Raw genomic sequence first — 17887 nt, forward strand, 5'->3', positions numbered from 1 at the left:
ATTTCAAAATATGACATGGGTACCAATGTTTTGATTACATGAATTGCTTTCACACAGTTTGAGTCAAAGTCAAAGTTTGAGTCACCTGCCCATCAGCCAAATAGTGTGCCCTGTACTGTTAGGGGTAAATTTACCCTGTGCCTGCCTTCCCACCCTCTTCATTTCCAATGTGTGCTCTTTCCACAGGTGTTCATGAGTGTGGATTGGTTAGGTACCATTTAATAGAGTCCTTGTGCTGCTTGTTTTTCCATTCTTGTGACACTTACTTCAATTAGAAGAATGGTCTCCAGTTCTGCCAAGGCTAATAACAAGAGGTATTAGGTTGCACCTTATTTCATGGCTAAGGAGTACTCCACGGTGTACACATGGCACATGTTGTTAATCCACTCCTGTATTGATAGGTACTTGGGTTATTTCTGTATCTTTGCAGTTCTAAATTTTGATTCTGTAAACATTTCAGTGCAGTTATCTTTTTGATAAAATGTTTTGGTTTTAGTTTTTGTTTTCCCCTTTGGGTCAATACCCAGTCGTGGGATTGCTGAATCAACAAATGGTAGGTCAACTTTTTGATCTTTGAGGTCTCTCCATGGGACTTTCTGTAGGGGGTGGACTAGTTTGCAGGGCAGCGCTCCTTTCTCTCTGCATCCACAACAGCACCTGTTGTTCTGAGACTTTTGGATGAAAGTCATTCTCATTGGAGTTGGGTGATGTCTGTCTGTGGTTTTCATTTGCATTTTCTTTATGCTTAGGATGTTAAACAAGTTTTTTTTTTTTATTTTGTATGTTGGTTGGCCATTAGTCTATCTTTCTCTGAAAAGCTTTTGTTAATGTATTTTGCCCACATTTAATGGGGATGGTATGACTGTTAGCTGATTTGCTTGAGTTTATTGTAGATTCTAGTTATCAGCACTTTATAGCATACAAATATTGTCTCCCATTCTGAAGTCCTCTATCTCTTCTATTGACTGTTTTCCTTAGAAACTCTTTAATAAGGAACTATTTTAAAATTTGAATTTTGTATTTGTCAAGTGATGAAAATGAAATTCAAATTCTAATCCCGTGCAATTCTTTCACAACTCACAAAGTAAACTTTATTACTAATCCTAATTTATGGCTCGGCACCTGTGGCTCAAGCGGCTAAGGTGCCAGCCACATACAACTAAGGCGACGGGTTTGAATCCCCAGCCCCGACCGCCAAACAACAATGATGGCTGCAACCAAAAAATGGCTGGCGCTGTGGCGGGCGCCTGTGGTCCCAGCTACTTGGGAGGCTGAGGCAGGAGACTCGCTTGAGCCCAGGAGTTGGAGGTTGCTGTGAGCTGTGAGGCCATAGCACTCTACCCAGGGGGATAGCTTGAGGCTCCATCTCAAAAAAAAAAAAAAATCCTAATTTATGGTGAGAGATTCATACAGACAGTAGCACCCTGCCCTCGGTCCTACGTGATTTTTTCATTCCCACTGTGTATTTGTGCTTTTCCTCAGATCTTCAAGAGAATCATCCTACACATTTGACTGATTATTTATATTCAGTTCTTAAAATCAGTTATTGTCATGTCACCCACCTCATTGCTTTTCAGTTTGTGCTGATATACATGGGTTAATTTCTTACAGTTAGAAAGAGAATCATCTAATATTTTAACTAGATGGAACAGCTATATTTCATTTTCCTATAAATTCAAATATATATAAAAATTACACCAAAACTTGGTACAAAATTTTGTGTATTTTAACATAAGTCATTCTGTTCTCTCTTGCTACAAAATTTTGTGTGTTTGAAAATAGGTCATATCATTTTTCTCCCATGCCATTTGTCTATCAGAATTGTTTTTTAACTTACTTTACAGTCCAACTATACCAAAACCTAAGTCTATATCCTCAACATCTCTTATTTAAAAAAATGAATGCATTTTGGGCAGTGCCTATGGCTCAAAGTAGAAGAGTGCCAGCCCCATATACCGCAGGTGGCGGGTTCAAACTTAGCCCTAGCCAAAAACTCCAAAAAAAAAAAAAAAAAAAAAAATACATTTTTACCTTTGTTCTTTTTGTCTCTATTCTTTTCCTTTTTTAATCTTTTCTTTACATAGCTGCTAGAATGGTATGTTATAGAAATCATGCCTAGTAATGCCATTCTAAAGTTGAAAAATCTATCTCATGTATAAGTGAAGCCAATTGTCTAAACAGGTAGCAGGACCTATCACAGACCATCCAAACTGTAATTCCATGAACAAGTATACTCACTTATACTTGACTCTGACAATTTTTTTCCCGGAGCCTGGAGCAATTGTCAGTTGCATACATTGCTTTCTGCTATTTTTTTTAAATTTTATTGTCTTGTATTTTACTAACTAATCACTTGAAATGCCTGTTTGAACTGTGAAGTGCTTGTGATGATCTGTGGCAATTTTTCAACCTTTGGAGATAATTTTTCAAAGTTTATGAGTCACATAGGATAGGTAATTGATGTGTAGTATATGTAGCAAAATTGTATTACATCTAACAAAAACAAATATTACTATATATATATATGTAACTGAGAATAATAGTACGAATAAGTAAGTTCATGTAAAATGCATGCAGGCTTATGTGCATGCATGTTTGTACATGTTTAAACAAATTGCTTCTACTTTTTAGCTATCAACATGACAGTATAAATTACCATGCTTTATAGTGTCTATAACTTTCTCTTTTCCATTAGGTTGAAAATGGTTGCCTATGATCACCTCCTGTGAAGACTTGGATTCAGACACGATCAGCTTTGATTTTCCAAGTGTTTCAGGATGTGAATGGAGTTTGACCTTTCCCTGATGGGCAGTTAAATCATGGACGCGCTAAACGGGTTACTTTGGACTGTCCTTCCAAAAGATGCTCTGGCTTCTCTCTTGAATACTCACTAAGCCTTTGTAGCTGACAAGGAAAAGAAAGAAAACAGTGAACTGGAAAGTGATCTTACAATGAAAATTACGAGCACATCTTGCATCTGCCCAGTCCTGGTGTGTCTCTGTTTTGTGCAGAGGTGTTATGGGACTTCCCACCACAGCTCCGTCAAGGTGACAAGAAACCAAACCAAACACTCTGAAGGTGAAACCGAGGTCCACCATCGTCCCAAAAGGGGATGGGTATGGAATCAGTTCTTTGTTTTAGAAGAACACATGGGACCAGATCCTCAATATGTTGGAAAAGTAAGTTTCTGTTTAATCGTTTGTTTTTACTTCTCCTGGGAAATTGTAGGAGTGGAGTTGGAGGAGGATTTGAAGAGTTATGAAACATGAAGTGAATTACATTGTATAAACTATTGCTTGTACTTGGGAGCTCAAAATAAGAATTATATAATAAGGAAACTATCAATCAAGTCACACCTCTCTGAACATATGTCCCTGTATCCTGAACGAAATGTTCTTTTTCAGCATATTACTTTTTCTCTTCTGGTGTGTAAATTGGAAAGACTTAATTGAACATGCAATTAACTAAATAATTTTGTCTTTATTACCATGAAGGTACATTGTAACCCACAGTGTCATTTCTTGGTACATTGATATTTTTAATCTATTGCTAATGGACATGAGATTAAAAGACACTACCTCATGATCTCTAATATATTTCCGTTAATTACTATGGATGTTATATTCTTATTTATCAGTTTTTAGATGCACACAGATATTTTTCCAATCCCCAAAATGAATTACCATAAAATGTCGCTGTACAGAAATAGATTAACTATGCACTCAAGATACAGACTTTATTAAATTCCCAAGAGGATAAAATTGACAAAATGCCCAGTAATTTCAGATCACGTTCCCTTTTCCTGAAAAATGTGAGCAAATAAATTTAATGGCTTATCAAAAATATTCAGGAAAGAGGACACTCAGTGACATGGAAGAGATTAAGCATTTGTCCTGCAGGCTGCAGGGCAGAGGACAGAATGGGAAGTGGAGAGCCTTCTTCTGTTTAATTACTGTTCTCTGGAAGCAGCCGCATGCGGGTATGATCAGGACCTGTGGGAGAGACAACAAGTGCAGCAGTGGAATCTCTGACTGCAGGCTCGGTGGCTCGTATCTCCCTGTTTGACTATTTATTCTCGGTTTAGCACTGTTAGTACTAAAAAAATAAAAAAAAATAGTACTCCATCTCAGCCACGGTGCTTCCCTGACGTGTAGGCAGTGCAGGATCACAAGCCATCTGTTCCACCCCTGTCCAACAGGGACTGGGTTACAGCTGTATTTTCTATCCAAGGCAGGAGCTGCGGAGTCAGAATGTGAAACAGAAAAAGATCTAAAACAATTCTATCACTTTCTCATATGCGTGTTAAAACGAGAGCAAAGATTCAACTTCATTGTACATTCTTCCCCCTACCAAGTATTCCAGGAAGTCATTTTTTAAAAATATACTGCCAGCAAAATGTAATTTCTTGGATTACCAGAAAATTATTTTTTTATGAACTTCATAATCCTTTTCCTATAATCCTTTCCATTGTTGAAGCATAACCCACCCATACACCGCACAAAAGGAAAGGACAGAAAAACAAAATTGTCCCTTATGGAGTTAATCAAGAGAAAATAATATTTGATCACTAAAAATATTTTGTTATGCAGATTTCTTGCCGTCGTGGCTTAATTGAAGAGCAGAAACAAACTTTTCTAGAAAGGGGAAGGGAAAGGTCGGATAACTTCTTGGGTTTTTTTTGGCTCACCTAGTTTTAGTGAAAGATGAAGCCTCCATAGGAAGATCAATTCTAAGCGCTCCTTCTGGAATTGCGTGAACATATGGTGCCACTGAACAGAGCAGGAGGTGGTGGAGGTTTGTGATGCTATTCAGATTTGAGAGGTTCCGTGGGATTGTCATGCATATCATCTGTAGTGCTGATGAGCAAATGGGCAGAGAGAAACGGTTACTCCTAAGGACGTGATCCCCTATTCCCTATCTCTCTCGGCACCCCCTCACCCAGAGCCTTTCTACTTTGTTCTAATTTGCTTTTAACCAATGATTCTAACTTAATTGTAGATTTTTTTTCTCACTCCCACACAGCATCACTAACATACATCTATAACTGTAAAATTAAAGAAAATAAAAGTTGCAAAGCTCGACATGTAGTATGTGCTTTAAATAATGCCCCCTTCTACTATTATTTTAATTTGCTTAAAAAAGAACTTATATTTCATACTTATAAATACATTCATAAGGAACCACTTCTATATTTTCATAGCACTCCTTAATAAAAATAAAATTATTGCATTGCTATGAACTGAAAAGCAATAAACTTCCAAAAGGCTGAAAATTGTCTCCTTTACCCCTCTGTGCCACAGAACACCTAGTTATGTCGAGAGAAATCAAATAGGAATCATAATCTTATAAGGCATTTCTAATACTAAAATAATGTTTTTATAAATCTATAAGATTTGTTTCAAATTATCCTTGAGCTTGCAATTGTAATTTTTTCTCTCTGGAGTTATATTTTACATTATAAAACATTTACTAAGCTTTTAATAAAAGCTCAAGCCTAAGTATCTTGATATATGAGTTTCTTTTATACGGTATTTCTGATAATCTTTAACCTCTCAGTCAATGATTGAATTTATTATGATAAAACTTATTTTGTTGATTTTGGACAATATTTACTATTCACTGCTAAGTTATCGTTATGTTGGCTAAGGCCAGGATCGTGGAACCCTTTCTGATAATGAATGGTAAATTGTACACATACACACATATATAATAAATAACATATATATATTACATGGAAAGTCATTTATTTTTTAGAATGTAATTGCCATGAGGGATCAAGTACACAAACCAGAACAGGGATATATTTCATAGATCTTATTACTTGTTAAAGATCTTTTGAAATAATTGAAATTATTAGGGTAAGGAAACAATAAGAGAGTGTTTGATAGGAAGGAGATCGTTCCCTCCAGGAATAAGTTACAGCCAAACCTCACATAACCATGTATCCTTCATTGAGAAACTATATGTATGATGGGATATAGAACCAAATTTTTACTGTACTTTTCTATGTTTAGATATATTTAGATACACAGGTGCTGACCACTGCATTACATTGGTCTACATGATTCGGTACAGTGACATGGTGTACCGATTTGCAGACGAGGGGCAATCAGCCCTACTATATATCCTCTGTGTGTGTGTGTGTGTATGTGTGTGTGTCAGGCTGTACCATCTAGGTTTGTGTAAGTATATCCTATGATGTTTACCCAACATCAAAATCTCCTCCTGATGTTTTCATCAAAACATATTTCTATAGTTAAGTGATATATGACCAAATTGGTTATCTTTATAGTTTTAAAACAATTTATTCCTTCTTTTCCAATAACTGCGTAAAAATTAATGTAAAATAGCTAGCTCATTTTTCACTTTTCAATATTTGAAGAGTGCTGAATGAATCTCATTATAAGTAAGAATATAATTTTGTCTACAGTACTACATGCATGTTACAATTTAGGCGATGACAACTATCATTGGAAGAGATTGTCTTCATGAGATAATGACAATTAGTGAAGATATGAGTTTGACTTGGTAGTTTCTCTGTTTCCTTTCTGAGTTGTAATTAACAAGTCTCTAATTCCCTCACTTGAAAAACTGAAAATTACTGTTGACATTTTTATCAGTAATTGAAGTATATTACAAAGTTTGTTTTATGGTTTAGATAAAAGATAGTTAAACCGGGTAGCACCTGTGGCTCAAAGGAATAGGGCACCAGCCACATATACCAGAGGTAGTAGGTTCAAACCCAGCCCCGGCCAAAAAAAAAAAAAAAGATAATTAAACTATGTTTAACTGCATGTCAAAGCTAGCTCATTTTTTATTTTTCCATTACCTGAAAACTATGTTCCTCTTTAAAATGTTGGGGAAAAGTGAAAGGACATATTTTGTGACACTGGAAACTACATAAAATCTCAATTTCAGTGTCCATAGTAATGTTTCATTAGATCAGGCTGCACTCACTTATTAATGTATTATCTATGGTAGATTTCATGTCATGATGGCAGAACTGAGTAGTTTCAACAGGGAGAGTGAGCCCACAAAGACAAAAATATCCAGTGTTGGTCATCTATAGGAAATGTTTCTGAGCCCTTTGGAAAGTTACCTTCCTCACCAAATACACAGTGAATGTCTTGTAAGCAGATTCTGAGACTGTATCATCTTTGTACACACAGCACCTATCACAGTGCCTAGTGTAATAATCAAATATAATTATTCACTGAAAAGGGGGCCACAAACTGTAAACTTTGGTAGTCACGCTAACAGTCGTGATAATTATTTGAAATGACTACAACAAAAATCTGTCTTGTTCGTCAGTGATTTATCAGTGAGGAGAGAGTTTTTGGAGATCTCTCCCATATTCACTGATCTATTCTGACTCCTTCTTTGGAGGTAATTTAATGACATTTTGTTGTTGTTATTTCGTTATTTTTGTTGAGATATGTAATGGATGTGCTTGTACACAGGCATGTAGCATACATACAAATATATCTGTAGGAGACATTTCTGAAAGTGGGATTCTGATTTAAAGATGAATCGGACTAACGTTGGTAACTATCACTGCACCCGCCTCCATGAGTGTTGTAGAATCTCCCTCTATGAGTCGGGTGTATGGCCGAACTTTTCTTGACAGACATGCCAACAGACGGGATTGTGCAAATATGACATTTGAAAACATGGTATCTCTGTCTACTCTAATTTTTATTTCTTTTATTGTGAATGAAATTGATATTTTTCTATTTGGGGAAATACAAGTATTTCTTTTTTATTTCGTATAACTTCATTGCCTTTCTTCATTTTATATTCTTTCTCTAATCTTTGTACCTTATCAGTACTAGTAGTTCTTCATATAACAGGTGCAATATTTCTCTGTCAGTGCTCTAAGTTATTCATAAGTTTTCACTGTTACCGTTTATCTTTGGACTTGATGATATTTTGCTTCATAGAAATTTAAAATTTCAATGTAAGTTTTAGTTTCTTATTTAAAAAAAAATTCATTGTCATCTATTTGCAAATTTCAGTTGTCTACATTTATGGGGTAAAAAGTGGCCTTCTGATTTCTTAGAACAATGTGATAACATTAAAAAAATATATTCATCGTTTTAAATATTTAACCTTTTTTGTGTTGATAACATTATAAATTTACTCTTTCGGTGATATTGAAGTGTATAGAATGTATTTATTAGTGATCTATATCATGTGGTGCAGTTAATTTATATAAAAGTCCAGATTATTCCTTCTGTCTGACTGAGGACTTACATCCTTTTAGTATCATCTCCTGATTCCTTCCATTCTATTTTCCATACATTTGTCCTAATTTACGTTCCCTAATGTGCAGCGTTACCCTTTTCTCCACATCCTCGTCAACATTTGCTATTGATAGTCTTTTTGATAAAAGTTATTCTACCAGGTGTGAGGTACTATCTCCCGGTGATTTTGACTGGTATCTCCTTCACGATGATTCGAGATGTTGAGTATTTTTCACGTATTTGTTCGCCATTTGTATGACTTTTTTTGAGAACTGTTTGTCTGTTTCTGTTTTTTCAGGTCCACTGCAAATTTCTCTTTCTTTATATTTTTTACATTTGTGTAAGTTGCAGAGTATTTTATTATTTTTTCTTTTATTTTAATTGTTATTTTTATTTTTGTTTTTATTGCAAAACGATTAATGGGTCCAAGTATTTTTTGTAACGTGGATACTTGTATCATGGTGATGTCAGGCCTCTCAGGGTAACTGCCAGCAGAATAGTACACATTGTCCTCTGTAGGTAAATGCTTACCCTCCCCTTCCATTCTCTCTCCTCTTTCTAAGTTTCCAATGTCCATTACTGCTGTCTCTCACCATATATGTTCTTTGCTTAGGGTCCCACTTATGAATGAGAACATGTGGTATCTGTTTTTTCATTCCTGAGATATTTTACTTAGAATAATGGTCTCTAGTTCCATCCAGATTGCTGGAAAAGACATTATTACTTCCTTTTTATGGCTGAATAGTACCCCACAGCATATATATACACCACATATTCTTTATCCATTCATCAGTTAGTGGACAATTAGGCTGATTCCATATCTTTCCTGTTATGAATTATGCAGGTATCTTATTTATAAAATGACTTCTTTCCTAGCTAGGCACCCATAGCACAGTGGATATGGTGCTGGCCATATACACCCTGGCTGGCATGTTTGAACCTGGCCTGGACCAGCTAAACAACAATGACGATGGCAATAACAACTACAACAACAACAACAAAAAACTAGCTAGGTGTTGTGGCAGGCACCTGTGGTCCCAGCTACTTGGGAGGTTGAAGCAAGAGAATCACTTAAGCCCAAGAGTTTGAGGTCACTGTGAGCTGTAACGCTTTGGCATTCTACCGTGGGTAAAAAGTGAGACTCTGTCTCAAAAAAAAAAAAAAAAAAAAAAAAAGTCTTCTTTCCTTAGGGTAGATACCCAGTCTTGGAATTGTTAAATAAAGTAGTGAGTCTAACCTTGGTTCCTTGAGAAATCTTCATACTGCTTTCAATATCCATTGTACAAGTTTATGTTCACACAATAGATAAGAATATCTTTTTTGTCAGATCCTCACCAACATGTTACTTTTTTTACTTTTTAAGAATGATTATTCTGACAAGCATCTCATTATGGTTTAATTTGCATTTCCCTGATAGTGAATGATTGAATTTTTTAAATTTTTTTTTTTTCCATTTATCTGTCTTTTTTGGAGAAAAATCTGTTCATGGCTTTTGCCCATTTTTTGGTGGGGTTGAGTTTTGTGTTGCTGATTTATTTGCGGACACTGGATAGTAAGCCCTTGTCAGATGTATAATTTGCTAACATTTTCTCCTATTCTCTAGGTTGTCTGTTTGCTTGGTTGATTATTTCCTTTATTGTGCAAAAACTTTTAGTTTAATTGAGTCTCATTTATTTATTTTTGTTGTTGCTGTATTTCCTTTCTAGTCTTAGACATAAATTCTTTGCAGAGGTCAATATACAGAACAATTTTTATTATTTTTTTTCTAGATTTTTTTTGTTTGTTTTTTTATTTTATTTATTTTTATTTATTTTTATTTATTTATTTATTTATTTTGCAGTTTTTGGTTGGGGCTGGGTTTGAACTCACCACCTCTGGTATATGGGGCCAGCACCTCACTCCTTTGAGCCACAGGTGCCATCTTCTAGCTTTTTGTTGTTGTTGTTGTTGTTATTGTTTGTATGTGTGTGTGTTTTTTAATAGATTCAAGTGTTACATTTAAGTCTTTAATTCATCTTGAGTTAATTTTTTGACATGGTGAAACATAGGGATCCAGTTTCATTCTCCTACATGTGACAGTCAAGTTTTCCCAATACAAATTATTCCATCCTTTCCTCAGTGTATGCTTTTGTGTAATTTTTAGTAATTTTTTGGTCAGTGTCTCTGGATTCTCTATTAAGTTATTTTGGTCTGTGTTTCTACCTCCAGGCCAGCACCCTGCTGTTTTGCTTTCTGTTGCCTTGTAGTATAATTTGATGTCCCCAGATTTGTTCTGCTTTGTGTTTAGAATTGTCTATTCATGGGATTTTTAATTCAATATGAGAGTTAGGAAATTTTAACCATGTTTATTATTTCAATCCATGAGCACAGGATTTTTTTTTCCATTTTTGTGTCATCTATGATTTCTTTCATCAATGTTTTGTAATTCTCATTTTTGAGATCTTTCACGTCTTTGGCTAAGTATATTCCCAAGAATTTTATTTTTTGTAGCTATGGTAAATAGAGTTGAGTTCTTAATCTGAGTCTCAAATTGACTGTTATTCATATACAGAAATGCTATTGATCTGTGTACATTAATTATGTGACCTGAAATTTTATTAAATTTGTCAGTTAGGGATTTAAGGGGTTTCTAGATACTAAGAGCCTATTGTTGGCAAACAGAGACAGTTTAAACTCCTCTTTTCCAATTTATATGTCTTCTTTTCTCTCTCTCTCTCGCCTGATCATTCTGGCTAGGATTTCCATTACTATGTGGACTAGAAGTGGTGACGGTAGCAATTTTATCTTTTTCTAGTTCTTAGGGGGAATGCTTTTAGCTTTTTCCAGTTTAGTCTGATGTTGACAGTGGGATTGTCATTATAACTTTGATTATTTTGTAGCATATTTCTTATATCCCTAGTTTTAGACAGTTTTTATCTTGAAGCAATCCTTAATTTTATCAAATGATTTTTCTATATCTATTGAGAAGACCATATGTTCTTCATTTTTAATTCTATTTATGTGGAGATTCACATTGATTGAAGCATCATTGCATTCCTTAGATGAATCCTGCTTAATCATGGTGGATTTTTTTCTATGCTGTTGAATGTGTTAGTATTTTGTTGAATAATTTATTATCTATGTTCTAAAGGGATATTGGTCTGTAGTGTTCATTGTTTGTTGTGTATTTTTCTGAATTTGGTATCAGTGTGACACTGACTTCATAGAATGAGTTAAGAATTCCCTTCTCAGTATTATGGGACAGTTTAAATACAAGTGATGCCAATTCTTCTCTGCAGGTCACCCACAAATCTAGCTGGTCAGGGGCTTTTTATTGTCACTTCTGACTCATCTCCATGGATTCCTAATGTTGCTTCTTAGACAATCAATCCAAAGGTGAATGTCTGTCACCACTCTCTATCCTCTCTGCAAGAACAGTGTGGTTCAGGATGCTTTTAGTCCAATAGCTTTTAATAAATAAAACTAATTTTTATTTGTTCTGGATTTTATTAAAATTGACAGTATTGGTCTTTAAAATTGGTAGCAGTAGAAAAAAATGCATTCTTCAGTCCTTAAAATCTTCAGTTTATTGCCAATATTAGAGAGTATAATCTATTGAATAAAAAAAAATTGATGTAACAGTGGAATAGCTTATGTTAGAAACCAGAAATTATAATTTAGAATAAACTTGTAATCTTGTTTTTAGCCACTAACTATTGACTATACTGACTTGCAAACATGTCTAATATTTTTCAATAGAATATATTATAGATGTAAAGGTTATAATTGCAAAGTGTATTGATTCTTAAGGGTAACATGTTAGAAACTTCTAGGCATGTGGAGTTGATATTGTTTAATTAAAAAGATACATTGAAAATGATGTCTATTTTGCCATACCAAAGCTGCTGGCAGTATGCTTGTAGATGTCAAATGCTGTTTGAAATTAGCTAGATGCACTCTATAAATATATGTATATTATCTTCATTTAAAACACATCCTTGAATGCTTAATTAACTGACTAAATAGTCTTTTTTTTTTTAAGCAAGAAGGGAAACTCTGTGTTTATGCCACAGTATCTAAAAGTAGAATTTATCCACATTGTCCTATTTCCTCATTAAATGAGTAAGAATAAAAATTATAACAAGAGCTAAGAGACCACATAGTGTATTCCTAATTAGCAGTATGTTCTAGGCTAAAATACTCTAATCTATTTACTTTGTAACTTTATGTTTTAGGCTACATTGATATTAAATATAGATTTTCTAGTAAAAGTTAAAAGAATGTATTTTTTTCTGAATAATCAAAGGAAATATATTTTCTATCTTTACTTTGCCACCTTTATAGCATATCTGCTAATAACTGTTAGACTTTTTCCTAAATATAAAACCATGATATATTGAAGAAGTTGCTTAGATTTATTAAGAACTTTTTTGTTTGTTTGTTTTGTTTTGCATTTTTTGGCCAGGGCTGAGTTTGAACCCGCCACCTATGGGGCATATGGGGCCAGCACCCTATCCTTTTGAGCCACAGGTGCTGCCCTAAGAACTTTTTTATTAAAATTCTATCCTTTTCACTCTTCACACTGCACACTGCACCTATGTGAGGAGCTATGGGTATAGTGCAGGTAGCTACTTCCAATATGCTTCATAAACAACAGCAACAACCACCCCCAGAGAGCGTTAAGGAAGAAATTGCAGTAATATAAAGACACTAAGAAATGATTTTGCAGAATTTCTCTGTTAATAGAAGGGAATGATGTTCAAAACGCTGAAGTGACATCTCCATGTTCATAGGATTAGTTAGGGCAGTGCCAAAGAACAAAATTTAAGACATCTGATTCTTTAACATAAATCACTTTCCTCTATATAGTGTATAAAATTCCTCTATTATTACCACTATCCCTGACATTATTCTATATTTTTCATTTTCTTAGAAGATAACCTTCAAAGCTCTTTTAATACAAAATACTGCATTTTCAAATTAAATAAATGATTTTCAAGTTGAAGAGAAAATAAAACATGTAAAAAGAAATTTCAAGCTTCTCGAAAAAAAATAAGTTAACTTTAATGTTATCATAAACTCTGCATTAAAAATTAAATGCACAATAAGGAAACATCCTAGTTGTCAGTTAATATTGTCAAGATTATAACATTATAAGCATTTTTATCATAGCTTCTTTGAAATAGAAAATCTTATATATCAAAACATGACATTTGAATTTTATACAAATGACAACATGATGACATGATGTCATGTAAAATTAAATATAGCACATAGTTCTATTTCAACCTAGAGCTATTTCAATAGTCACCATAGAAATTTAACTGTTTAGATCCAGTTATATAAGGAACTGAATGTATAAAAAACAAATTTTATTTTGCACATATTACATTTAATTTATAGGGACATATCAAATTTCATTAATGTCACTTATATTTTTAGAGGTTAACTGATAATTTATTTGAATATTTTATCTAATATTTAAATTATATGCATTTATTAATGCTACACTGACAGTTTTTTAAAGGTCATCAATGCAAAGCAGTATAGGTAATGGGCACTGATTTTATGTTAGCCACATTGGGAACTTAACATGACCTTGCAGACGCAGGCACCCACTCGTGAGTTGTATACATGGATGTGTGTCTATCAGTGGTGCTAAGTGAGAGGTAACTTTGACCCCAAAAGACAAGTGTCTGGAGACATCTTCTGCCTGGATTACCTTGTCTATTAGTTACAGTTGGAAATAGTCCCTAGGGCCTAAAAAGCTTAAGAAATTGTTTATCAATATTATTTATCAAAATAAAAAATTAAATATCTAGCTGGCATATATTAGCTTTTATGTCAGTATTCTTATAAATTACATTTATTTTTTAATTGCTAAAAGGGCCTAGAATGGTGAAAGTTCAAGAGTTTATGAAAGTCCTAATGTACTCCTGCGATAGGGTTGTCGCAACTAGAAGTGTGGTGCTTCTGGCCCTTAGTTAGTGGAAACATTTTTATCACCCTCCAGGTGGAGTTTTTTTTTTTTTTTTTTTTTTCCAGTTTTTGGCCTGGGCTGGGTTTGTACCCGCCACCTCTGGTATATGGGGCCGGGACCCGACTCCTTTGAGCCACAGGTGCCGCCCAGACAGGTGGAGCTTTTTCCGAGTTGTTAGTGCTGGGAAAAGGAATTTCAGGACACCACATAAGCCAAGAAAGCAAAAGCTTTTATTGAAAGTGAAAGTACACTCAGCAGCTATTCTGAGAAGAAATGTTTTAAGATCTCGTATAGTCTTACTGATTGAGGGGCAAAATATGCAAGATCAAAGGATGGGCATTTACTAAGAATTTGGGTTGTAATTGCTCTAATTGAGTTTCCTCCTAATTTATCATTTATATAGTTCTCTTGGAAACGTCATGGCAATTTCAAGGGCAGAGAAATTTTAATATCACAGTGTGAATGATGCTGTAATTAGCCAAAGTTCATGTAAGGTGACAGAGAAAGCTGACAAACCAGCTGAAGATGGTCCTTGCCTGCAGTTGTCAAGCTACTTTGTTTACCTTACCCCCTGCACCTGTTCTTCAGACACCTGCTTCTGGCCTCCATCCTGTCTCCCAGTCTCCCACTCTAACACACAGATGCTGCTAAGTATTCTATAACACGTAGGATGACCCACATTATATACCATATCAGTCCATTTTCATCTTCTCTCTCTCTCAGGTTGATTTCAGGATTACCATTCTGTTCCTTGTGTTCTACAGATTGAATAATGTGGCTGTGCTCAAGTTTTGTCTTCTTTTTCATTTTTTGAAAATTTTTTTTGTCTGTGTGTTTATTTCCCAGGCTGCCATAACAAAATACCACAAACTGAATGCCTTTTGAGACAGAAAATACGTTGAAATACATATAAAATATTAGTCTGTAAAGGTCACCTAGGCACACAGAACCTATTGTTCTATTATCCTAGAACAATATCAAGCACTATGGATCTAAAAGTCTAACTGTAATCCTAGACAACTGTGAAGACTGAGCATGTCGGGCTTAACACTGTTTTGGCTTCAAGTAGCCTGTGCTGTTATTGTTCACTGTATTTTGTGTGTAGGTGCTTGTACCCAAAGGCATTATTTACTTATTATAAGATTACTTACTTTTTTTTATTAGATCATAGTTGTGTACATTAATTCTCTCATAGGATACAGTGTGTTACTTCTATATGCAGTTTGGAAAACTCTCATCCAGGTGGCCAACATAGCCATCATGTCTTTCTCATAATTGTTATACTAAGACATTTATATTCAACCTTTAGACAAATTCACCTGTACCCAAATAGAATAAACTATAGGCATAATCCCCACAATATCATTCTCTTCACCCACCCTCCCCTCCCCTAGATTACTTTCTTAAATGTAAAAGAATCTAACTCTAAGTGATTTAAATATGAAAGTAATTTTCCTGATAGATTTTGAGTAACTTTCACAGTAGGTAGAAAGGCCAGTGAGTCAAGGCTTCAATATGGCAGGAAGGAAGGGAGTCCAAAATGTCAAATGCAGTCAAACGACAACCCAGGGATTACGGGTCGGACCATGGCCAGTGACACTTTTGTAACCAGACTTAAACTGTTACTGCGACTGCTACTGTGTTCTTTCTAACAGTCATGAGTAGTAGCTTCCTTTTGGTTTTGATGTCACAAGTTTCAAAGCTCCAAAGAAGAGCCTATGTTGACCTGGCCTAAGTCAAGTGCCAGGGATCTGGCGGCCCTAAGTAGGAAAGATGCGAAATCTGGTTACTGAATATTTCATATGAAATGTTTCTCAAATGGGTATTGATTCTTCAAAAGTACGGTGGGCATCCCTAAAAGGCGTGCGCACACACATACACACATGCACACCCAGAATATACCTTAATATAATTCCTAAACACTATGGGAAGCTCTAATATATTGAATTTTACTTCGTTATTTTATTTTATTCATTATGCCTCCAAGATATATTCGATAAAATTCATTGTATTTTAAAGTAAACAGAACTACAATAGAATTAGAGGTTACCATCTATTTTTTTTTCTTTTTTTGAACTTCAGTGTCAACCAACTTGTTTTGAAAAAAGGATTTTACTTAGCAGGCTCTAGATAATATAAAAAACTAGAAGTGATGATTCATAAACTTGTTCTGAACGACTTGTCTGCTCGGTAATTGCTTGTTCAGTTCATTAGCTCTTGGCATGCATGGGTTCTTCCTATTGTTAGATCAAAATTATGAGAAGTATTAAACACGTTTATAGTAGTCAAGGCAGCATAAACTATTCTTAATTACAATAAAAGAACGCTAAGCAGAAAGGGGATGCTATAAGAGAGGTGTATATTTTGCTTGGGATTATAGTTCCCTCTCACATATATCTTATGTTATGAGTTTATGCTGGGATTCTTGTCTTCTTAATCTAAAGTGGCCATTGCTATTCTTGTTCTTTCCACCCTGTTATTAGTGTTCCATTGAATTAAATTGACCATGGGGAGTTTTTTGTTACTATTTTTGTAAGCATTTAGATAGAGCAGGGGAAATAATATCTAATTACATATCAATTATTTTCACGAGTAACATGAAGTAAATATTTGTGGGTTTCTAAGAGGAGAAGTACCAATACACAGTACAGCTGTGAGAGGCCAAAGACTCTTTACGGAGAGCTGTTAATTTGCACAGACGTTGTTTTCCATCCTATGCTTTGCAGCTGCAGTTTCCTTCTGAAAACAGAGAGGTAAGTCTATTCTAGATACGGTTTAATGTACTAAAAACAAAGCTCTTATCTGACATATTCTACTAAGGGACAAATGCCAATGGTTATGTATCTGTAGTTTGCAAGCTTCTTTGAACTTAAGAATCAGGTGGGGAGTTTTTTTCTTAAATTCTGAAGGCTACATTGTACATCAAATCAAGTAAGGAAGGAAATGTGAAAATAGGACTCTGATACCAGTATTTTTTTAAGCAATTGAAATTATCTTAAATTAGTATGTAACCCTGATAAGACCTAGGTTTTAGACTCATTTTAATAAGTGATTAGTATGATTTATAATATAAGGAAATGTGTGAACAAAATTACGTGGACCCTTGACTGTTAGAAGTCACTGCTTTGTTTTAATAACTGACTCCTATTAAACAGTGACTATATTAATGCAATATACATAGACTTAATCTTTTTGCATGGTCTTGAGTAATCTTAAGGGGGAAATATCCAAATGAAACTATTCTTATTCTTTAAAAAATGTTTTTACATGAGGATGAAGGTTGATTTTTTTCTCTACATACATTTTCATGCCATCTTTACTTTATTACACTCATTTCTATTTTGATTGATGTATTGAATAAACATAGTGGGGAAAGCAAACAGTCCAGAAGCCGTGATCATAACATTGACCTATTCCTCTTTCCCCAATACTCTCTACTCACAGCCCTTCCTTACAGATAAAATCCAATCTGTAATACTTTAGTTCTTTTAACTGGAGACGACTTCATCTTGATTTCCTGCTTACCCTCAACCCACCACAGTTTTTCTTCTCCCTATTTAGTTTTATCATTAATTTTATAGTTCTTCTCTTGATTGCCTTTTTAACTCATGTAAAATACTGACACGTTTATTTCTGTCCATATTACCTTTGAAGAGTTTACAATTACTTTCCTTTTTTTTTTTTT

The 17887-nt window shown here is 34.5% G+C and overlaps 1 protein-coding gene across 3 annotated transcripts in view; it reads left to right on the forward strand.

Annotated features, from left to right (window-relative positions):
* Positions 1–2693: 2693 nt before the first annotated feature.
* Positions 2694–17887, forward strand: part of CDH18 (cadherin 18) — a 276573-nt gene continuing 261379 nt past the window's right edge. Inside the window, exon 1 of one of the 3 annotated variants that reach the window (XM_003789537.1) lies at positions 2694–3179. In XM_003789537.1, coding sequence (XP_003789585.1) covers positions 2952–3179 — 228 coding nt within the window. In that variant the 5' untranslated portion in view covers positions 2694–2951. The remainder of the gene's footprint in view (positions 3180–17887) is intronic. The other 2 variants (XM_012805011.2, XM_023513077.1) reach the window with 2 other exon arrangements.

The sequence above is a fragment of the Otolemur garnettii genome, unplaced genomic scaffold, assembly GCF_000181295.1.
Source record: "Otolemur garnettii isolate 467f Iridium unplaced genomic scaffold, OtoGar3 scaffold00033, whole genome shotgun sequence".
NCBI lineage: Eukaryota > Metazoa > Chordata > Mammalia > Primates > Galagidae > Otolemur > Otolemur garnettii.